This window comes from Malus domestica, chromosome 11 (genome assembly GCF_042453785.1).
Source record: "Malus domestica chromosome 11, GDT2T_hap1".
Taxonomy (NCBI): Eukaryota; Viridiplantae; Streptophyta; class Magnoliopsida; order Rosales; family Rosaceae; genus Malus; species Malus domestica.
The window spans coordinates 9570486-9580336 of record NC_091671.1 but is presented as its reverse complement, the minus strand read 5'-3'; the positions used below and the strand labels follow the sequence as shown (position 1 = coordinate 9580336).

Sequence of the window (9851 nt, the reverse complement as noted above, 5' to 3'; positions counted from 1 at the left end):
AAAATGTGAAAGAATATATAAACACTTGCGATTCATCATTATTTATTCCTCTACGAGTAGATAATGGTTACACTTTATCGTTTAGATTTTTAAAATCCTCCCAAACCCTCATGAATAATGTTTTTTATTTGAGGGAAAAATTAATAAAATTAATAATAATTATTGTAGAAGTGTAAAAAATGTAACAAAAATATCCAATCACTCATAATGACAAGCTTTACAACTTTCATGAAGGGGTCAGCTTCGAAATCCAACACTATAATCCATAAACCTACCATTTATATTTAACCGTCGATTGTCATTTACGCTTTATTCTTGTTACTGAATTTCATTTTTTGAATTTTCTTTTTTGAAAACATGATCATCTGGTGGATGTAAGAAGATGAACGGTTCAGATCTTTGATATCACGTTTTGATATTTACGGTTAATTGAAATATGAGTCGATGTCATATAGTTTGTAGAAACTTTATAAACATCAAGCAATATTTTCACTAATCGTAAAACTCTGAACATAATATCAACGATCCAAACCGTTCATCTTCTTGCATCCTCTAATAGATCATGTTTTCAAAAAAGAAAATCTGAAAAAACAAAATCCGATGAGAAAAATAAAGCGTAAATGTAAACAATAATCAACGGTTCAATTTTGATCTATGATTTATATGATTATAGTGGCGAATTTCGAAGTTAAGTTCTTCACGAAAGTTGTAAAGCTTGTTATTACGAGCGTTTCGATATTTTTTCTATATTTTTTATACTTCTAAATTAATTAAAAAACTATTAAAGAATTTACTTAAATAATAGCCGTTAGATAAATGAAATTAAATCTCTACCGTTGGATTCTATTTCAATTATATTATTACATTTTTTTTGGACAAAAAACCTCTCATATTTTCCATTGTTTCCATTTGAGTCCCGACTGATTTGATCAAAACAAAAAAAACCCCAATGCTGCGGACTGCCTAGCCCTAAATTCTTTCTGTCTAGTCTCCCCACTCCCAACCCGCCCGCGGCGCCGTCTGTTCTTCCTAGCCCCTCTCGGCTCTCTTCCGACAGCCACGATCTTCTCGTCTTCCATTCGTACGACATCTTCCTATGTAAGTATTTCTCCCTCTTCAACCTTTCTCTCTCTTCACTCTTGCTTATGTAAACCGACGGATGATGAATTGTTTTATCAAGAACATCTCTACCATGTGAGTACAGTAATGAATTCAGATATGCTGTGAACAGAACATGTTTAAACATTTATACAGTGCATCATTTTCATTCAAAGAACTAATTGCCGTGTTTTGGTGGAGATAGAAGCAAAAAGTAAAAACAGAAATGAGCTGTTAGTAACCATATGCAATCTTTTGGTATCAACTTTATTTACGATAAGCCTCCACATCTGCAATCCGCATTACTGGCTTGCTCTTCCTTGTTAATATTTGGCAAATGAATACCAAACTCCGCCAGCTGTGTTGATAACTAGTCCAGTTACATTCAAAACATGTACTTGCACGCCACCCAGTAGTACAAAACCAAGGGTCTGAGAAGCAAAGAAACACATATAAACAAATTTTCTCACATAGGTCTTGGAAGCTATTGTTGGAAGTGGTTACATAGGTCTTGAGTTCAGTGATGTATATACAGCTCTTGGGAGTGAGGTAGTTTCTTTTCTTTCTATTTTCATTTATCTTCTGATTTTTACAATAATTCTATGTGAAATTTGCTAATTTTATATGGGTCAATCAGTAACTTTCCTTGTGTCTACCAGCTCAAAACCCACGTTTTATTCATTTTAATTTTTCAAGCCTCTTTTTTTTTACTATCTAGGAGTTCTTATCTCACAAGGCTTTGTAGATTAATGCCAAGTATTTTGTAGGTTACTTTCATTGAAGCTTTAGATCAGCTTATGCCTGGTTTTGATCCTGAGATTGGAAAGTTAGCCCAGAGGGTTCTAATTAATCCACGGAAGATTGATTATCAAACTGGGGTATTCGCATCCAAGGTAAGCTGATGATTGACTTCTCTATTAAGTGTTTTCAGGATTTCTGTTTCAGTTTTTTCAGGATTTCTGTTTCAGTTTTTCACCTTCTTTTGTCTCTGATAGATCACACCAGCCAAGGATGGGAAGCCAGTCACCATTGACCTAATTGATGCAAAGACCAAGGAACCAAAAGAAACTCTTGAGGTAAATAATTGGATCTGTTTGAACTGATGGTATGTATCTGAAGGATATAACATCCTGCCAATAGTGGATTGGTCCATATGAATCTGATAGACACAACCACATCCTTTTTTAGTTGAATAATACCCTTGTGAAGGAACCTGTTCCCGTATGTATATTGTTAAGTTGCAAATTTATAGATTAACCTGCTGTGGTTCTGTGGTCATTTTGATTCATTTATGCCCATTTTGATGCAGAAGCAATGGATGCTAGAGATTCAGATTCAGTAAACGATGAGGAGTCCGTGGAGATTATAATGGGAACAGAACGAGATCTTGGAAGCGAAAGTATAGACAATACAAATTCTAGTTCTGCAAAGAAAAAGGCTAGAGCAATCAATTTAGGTAAGCGAAAACTTCGATCTCCTGTTTGGAACACTTTCACTAAATTGGATACTGTTTTTGAAGATGGTAAAAGTCGTGCTCAATGCAAAGATTGTAAGAAGGTAATGATAGATGATAGTCTTCATGGGACAGGAAATATGAAAAGACATTTGAATACATGCCCTGCAAAGAATAATGTTGAATTGTTTATGTCGGCATCTGAATTGTGTTCCCAAAAGTTTGATCCTCTGATATTCCGTGGCTTATTAGTAGAGGCAATCATCAAGCATAATCTTCCTTTTACTTTTGTTGAACATGAGGGAATTAAGGCTTTGTTTGCATATGTATCTCCTGATATTAAGCTACCATGTCGAAATACTATCAAAGCTTGTGTGTTGAGGATGTTCAAAACTGAAAAACAAGCATTGCATAATTTGTTAGGCTCGGTTGAAGGTAGAATTTGTTTGACATCAGACTTATGGTCATCTCAGTGCACTGATGGGTATCTTGCACTTACTGCTCACTTTGTTGACAAGGATTGGAAATTGAATAAAAGAATTATAAGTTTTTGTCACATGCCTCCTCCGCATACTGGTGTTGCATTATGTGAGAAAATAAGTGCGTTGGTAACTGAGTGGGGGATTGAGAAGAAGTTATTTTCTATTACTTTGGATAATGCTTCTTCAAATATTTGTTTTGTTAACATTTTGAGGAATCAATTAAATATTAGAGGTCTTCTCTTGATGAATGGTGACTTCTTTCATGTGCGTTGTTGTGCTCATATTTTGAATTTGATAGTCCAAGATGGACTTAAAGAAATTGATTCTTCGGTGGTAAAAATTCGTGAATGCATCAAGTATGTAAAGGGTTCTGAGGCTAGGAAACTAAAGTTTCAAGAATGTGTTAAGCAAGTAGGGATATTGGATAGTAAAAGAGGTTTGAGACAAGATGTCCCTACTAGATGGAACTCAACCTATCTTATGCTAGATAGTGCCATTTTCTATCGATATGCTTTTATTAATTTAGGGTTGAGTGATTCAAATTTTGAAAGTTGTCCTTCTTCTGAAGAGTGGGATAAAGTGGTGAAGATTTCGAAGTTTTTGGGATACTTTTATGATGTTACATGCTTATTCTCTGGGACAAAGTACCCCACATCAAATTTATTCTTCCCTAAAGTGTTCGTAATTCAGCTTCAAATTAAGGCAGCCATTGATGATTGTGATAGTTTCATGAATAAGATGGGAGATCATATGCACAAGAAGTTTCAGAAGTATTGGTCAGATTACAGTTTGATTATGTCAATTGCAATCATCTTGGATCCTCGTTATAAGCTACATTTTGTGGATTGGGCTTACACAAAGCTTCATGGCGTGAATTCTATGGAATATAAAAATGTTTATGCCACATTGACTTCTCTCTTTAGTGTGTACTCGGAAATATCTGCTCATCTTAATTATTCAAATATTCCAATGAACTCGACACCTAATCATCAAACAGTAGGTGGAGAAGATGCTATCTTTGAGGTAACATAAAGTTTGTATTTTCCTTTTTATACATAGTACTTTAAAAGTTTAAAACTATTAATATTATGTTTGAAATTGGGTTGTGCATAATTTTTATGATGTTTTTTATTTTTTTATTTTTATGATGTAGGATTTTGATAATAATTACAATGGTCCAAACTCAGTTGAAAAAGGTGAATTACAAAAGTATTTGGATGATAAAAGACTAGATAGAAGACAAGATATAGATGTTCTTTCTTGGTGGCAAATAGAGTGTTTTCATTATCCAATACTTTCTCAGTTAGCACGAGATATGCTAACAATTCCTATTTCAACTGTTGCGTCAGAATCTGCTTTTAGTATTGGGGGTAAAGTGCTAGATCAATATCGTACTTCATTGTTGCCAGACACGGTTCAAGCTTTGCTGTGTACACGAGATTGGCTTTTTGGAAAAGGAGGTAGTATATCGTTATATAATATAGAGCTATTTTTTACTTCTTTTCATAATTATTTTTAGTACCCATAATTTGAATGGTTTACTTACAAATTACAATGTTTGATTTTTCTATGTTTAGATTATGCGGAAGAGAGTGCTAATGTGGAAAGCCTCAATGAAAACATCATCAATATAACTCTTGAAGATAATATATCAGGCCAAAGTTCCAATACTTTTTCCAATGATGATTAAGGAAAATTGAAGGGTTTGATTGGAAGAAAATGTGCAAGATGTTCTAATGTTCCAATGTCCTTAATTTTGCAAATCTTTTGAACATTTGATATTTTGTAATGTTCTAATGTTTTTCTATTATGCTCTTATTTTGGATATGTAAATATACACTTAAAAGAAAAATGTGTTTGTATGTTTTGGATGTGACAATACTTAAAAGAAAAATGTGTTTTCACTCAAAAAAAGTTTTAAGTTTTTTATTTAATTATTTATTGGTTTAAAATATATTTTCCTTAACGGGTAACGGGTCGGGTCATATTACCCGTTAATATTATCGGGTCGATTTCGGGTCGGGTCATTTTACCCGTTTATTTTAACGGGTGTTACACGACACGACCTGTTAAGATATCGGGTATGACACGAAAACGACACGAACACGGGAAACACGACACGAATGCCAGGTCTACTTAGGAGTCCTATCTATCACAGTAATTTAGCATGTCATAATAATTAAGAACTATAATTTTTTTTTTAGCAAAGCTACACAAGAAAAAGGAAAAACCAAGTGGATAAAATTCCCACCTTTTGTTTTGTATACATCTTTAGCATATAATAACCTAGGTTAGCATATGGTTCACAGGATTAATTAATTAGCATCCATCTCCAAGTCTTACTTTTTTGATAGTCACTGTATAATCAACTCTTCCTTCTTGGTTAAGAATTTAAAACAGTAAAAATTTCTTTCCCTTTATGTGGGATTTCGCTACCATGCGAGTTCCAAAATTCTTCTTGTTAGTGTAAGTATATCACTTATTAACTGTAACATCCCACATCATCCAAGGGAGTGGATTTTGTAAGCCTTATATGTTTATTCTCATCTCTTTCTCTACCTAGCACGAGGCCTTTTGGGAGCTCACTGGCTTCCGATTCCATCGGAACTCCAAAGTTAAGCGAGTTTGCACAAGAGTAATCCCATGATGGGTGACCCGCTGGGAAGTTCTCGTGTGAGTTCCCGGAAAAAAAAAAAACCGTGAGGCCGTGGTCGGGGCCTAAAGCTGACAAATCGTGCTACGGCGGAGTCGAGCCCGGGATGTGGTGGGGCCTGGTCTGGGATGTGACATTAGCTCATATGATTCTCTTAGAACCGCCTATAATGCTCTTTGCGGTGCATAATTCTTACTTGGCTATATATTTATTTTTACTTTTCACATACTCTTTTCAATTTTCGGCCGTCAAATCAAATGAATTGAAGAAGATTAATGGAAAAAATTAACAACGGTGTGTAGGAAATGAAAATGGATATGTGAATACCACTATGATCTATCCTTCTTACTTGCATTGTGATTCACCACAAAGAAGTATATTTGTCTATTTCACCCTAACATTACCAAAATTATTTGAGTTTATTTGGAAGCACTATGTTAACAGGAACCAAACACATCAAATGCCAAGGGTTCTTTTCTTTTCAAGAATGGAAGGGAACCATACCCTTCTATGGAAGGGAATCATAACTTTTAATTTATGATTTAGGGTTCGAAATCCTTCAATGTGACAAAAAAAAAAACCCTTTTATCTAAGCTAATTTTAACTCATTTATCCAGACGCTTACTATATGAGCTAACCCTTGGGTGATAATTAGCACTTTTTAAGTTATATACATTTTGGCGTTACTCAAGCATGCATATACTAACTACTTTCCTATGATACTATCTCAAAGTGCACTCAATCAGTTTATTACTTTTAAGTAGTTCTGAGAACAATAAATTAATTATATACATACACAGGCCAAGACCAGTTTATGATTAATATCCCACTCCCTAAACCAGGACCAAGGGTAACAATATTGAAAATTAGTCATGTTGGTAAAGGATACCTTCCGCCTCTAAGGTTGTGGCCTGATCACCTGGCCTTGTTAGTTTCCTTTCCTTTGATTGTATAGGGTTTTGGTGCCTGTGCCTATTCCCCTTTGCTTTCAGTTGTATCTCTGGAGGCTTTGGCCTGTTTTTAATGAATTCGTGTTGGTAAATGAATTAAGCAAATTATTCCGTACAGCTAATAAATAGATAGTGATATGTAATTTGGTTTACTGTGTCACGTTCTCTCTCTATTCCATGCATGAGGAGGCCAGGCAGAAATAACAACTAAAGAAAGTAGGGGTTCTATCATAAGATCAATTTACAATATAAGGAGTGGTCAAATCTCTTATAAACCCTTCTAAGATATTTTTACCTTCACATCCTCACCTACCCCCTCAACTATGGCGAGCTTTCAAACCGAACATGTGAACAACACAAATTGGGTGACATGGAGCACGTGTGGCCTTGAGCTTCACACGTGAGCCAACTTGCTTTTATACCATGAAGAAAGTTGGGGTTTCACTATTAAATTAATTAGCAATATAAGAAGTAACCCAACCTTTTATAATTAAGCCGTTGTAATATTTTTCTTTTCACCGATATGAGACTCTTTTACATTTATATCCTAATTACAGCAAGTAGCTTTTTAGCACTAATTAAATCACGTCCACAACGTCAAAAGAAAGCTTAAATGCGAAGAAATTTCGTCGACCACCCAAAACCCTAAAAATATTAATAAAACAAAAAGAGAGAGAATGAGGGAATAAAAGCAAAAATATACAAAAGCCTCTCCCTTGCTTTCCTCCTCGCTAGCTTTCTCTTTTCTCTTTCTTTCTTTCTTGCTCTGGTATTCCCTTGGTGTGATTCTCCACCACCATATTTCCTAAAGACCCATCAAACTTTATAAAAGAAGAAAAAAGATCAAACACCATGGTTTTCTCATCTATTCCAGTTTATGTAGATCCTCCCAATTGGCACCAGGTGATGTTTTCTCTAGCTCTAATTTTCCATCTGTAACTTCTATCTTCACCAAACTAGAAAAGGGAAGAACAAAAATAAAAGCAAATTAAAAAGATAATTATTCCTATTCCTTTGTGATCTCTTTGTGAATATACCAGAAATATTTGTTTCTTATGGTTAACTCATAGTTTCTTTTGATTTTTATTATCTTGCAGCAACCAAATCATCATCCATTAGGAGGTACTACTGCTGGAAGTGAAAATCCACATGAACTTCCACCACTCCCTCCACCACCGTCACTAACTCATGTCTGTGGTGCAGGCAGTATTAGTGGTGTTGGTGGTGGTGGTGGCGGCCCAGGCTCCATCAGACCCAGCTCGATGTCTGATCGAGCCCGTCTGGCAAAGATTCCACAACCAGAAACCGCGCTCAAGTGTCCTCGGTGTGAGTCCACTAACACCAAGTTTTGCTACTTCAATAACTACAGCCTCACTCAGCCTCGCCACTTCTGCAAGACATGTCGGCGTTATTGGACCCGAGGAGGTGCCCTAAGGAGCGTTCCTGTTGGAGGAGGATGTCGCCGAAACAAGAAAACTAAAAGCAACAGCAGCAGCAGCAGCAGTCGATCCAAATCTCCAGTAGCCACTGGCGATCATATCCAAACAGGTTCCAACTCAATTACCAACAACTCATCAAATCATATGATGGGCAATACTCCTCATCTTTTGTCACAACTACCACCAAGTACTCATCAATCACTACCATTTCTAGCCTCATCCATACCAAGTCTAGGTCGTTATGGAGCTGGGAACATGGGATTAAACTTCAATGAGATCCAGCAGGAACAGACTGATCATCACCAACATCATATGGGGTTTCAATTTCATCAGATTGCAGGAGGCAATAATATGAACAATTTAAGTGGTGGAATATTAGGAGGGGATCATAATAATCAGTGGCGTAATTCGAACTTGCAGCAAATTCCATTTTTGGGCGGTACCGGGTTTGAATCATCAACATCAACAGGTTTATACCCATTTCAAACGGGTGATCAAGGAGTCGATCATCAAGCAACAACTGATCCAATGGTTGGGAATAATTCTAGGGTTAATACTGAGCAGTTGCCTCCTCCAGTGAAAACTGAAGATAATCATGGTCTTACTTTAACAAGACCTTCTTTGGGTACTACTATTTTAGCTGAAACTAACAATAGCCAGTTCTGGGGTGGAAATTTGAATGCGTGGACAGATTTATCAGGGCTCAACTCTTCTTCCACAAGCCATCTCTTGTAACTAGGTCGACGGCAACGAATTTCAAGAACCCTAACCATCATTAATGATGATTAGAGGTGGATCCAATTAAGAAATGGTAGGCTTTCTATTTTGTATTTTATTTTGTTTTTATTTTTAAATTTGAGTACTTATGTTGTGCTTGTTCGCGTGTATTACTGTATGGGTTTAATTACGTATGTTTGAAGCACTTGGTCCTTAATTTGTGTATCATGGGTTGTATTTGAACACTATGAGATGATCAGTAGTCCCTTTGAAAACTTTTCATTTCATGTTATATATCTCTCATGTCTTCTTTCAGCCACATGCATTTTACAGTAAAAATTGCATAGGTATGCATGAGAAATGAAACTGCAAGATTAAGTACTATTATTTGACTGGATTCTTTGGCTTCGATGAGCTCAATATGCGATTCGAGTCATTGGATGACAAATCTAACTAACATATAGCTCCGTATATGCATATCTGTTCATATAATCTTCATTGAACACCACTTTAACAATCAAAAGCTGCAAATTGATTAACTAATTGAAGTTTTTGTCTCTACATACATTAATATACAAGCGTTATTCTATCCTATAAATGAGGATTCGAAATTAAGTGCAAAAGTAAAAGTGCATTGCTCTAGCCAATTTGGCTTAGCCCAAATCTGCATGAATCAAGAGGACTATAGGAAGTTTATTTATGTAGAGATTCTATAGTTTAATTAATATTAACTATTACCTTAATTATGTGTGAACATGGGTGAGAGTAGCGTAATATATTATTTAATCATTGAGAGCGATTGTCTCCACATCGTGGCTGGTATGCAATGCTCTTCATACAATGAGTCCCGTGTTGGGCATATCGTGGAAGATGCAAACGCTATGTTGTCCTCGATCGCTGGAGCTACTATCATCCGTGTTCGCCGTCAAGCCAACGGTGCTACCCATCGGCTTACCCATATCATAGCAGAGGTCCTTTTTTTTTTTGGTTCGACGATCCCCCGGATCTTACTATAGACATCTTAATTGAGGATTGTAATTCTGTTTAGTCAGTTTTGTA

The 9851-nt window shown here is 35.8% G+C and overlaps 1 protein-coding gene and 1 long non-coding RNA gene across 2 annotated transcripts; both read left to right on the top strand.

The window, feature by feature from the left end:
- The first annotated feature begins 1581 nt into the window (after positions 1 to 1581).
- LOC114819828 (uncharacterized) lies at positions 1582 to 2180 on the top strand. Its single transcript, XR_003767132.2, has 3 exons — positions 1582 to 1647; positions 1866 to 1991; positions 2094 to 2180. It is a non-coding gene; the product is annotated as an uncharacterized lncRNA (long non-coding RNA).
- Positions 2181 to 7377: 5197 nt separating this feature from the next.
- On the top strand, positions 7378 to 9009 carry LOC103447718 (dof zinc finger protein DOF2.4). Its single transcript, NM_001328999.1, is given in 2 exon segments — positions 7378 to 7539; positions 7734 to 9009. Coding segments are annotated over 2 exon segments (1128 nt in total). The 5' UTR covers positions 7378 to 7488; the 3' UTR covers positions 8811 to 9009.
- Positions 9010 to 9851: the final 842 nt, after the last annotated feature.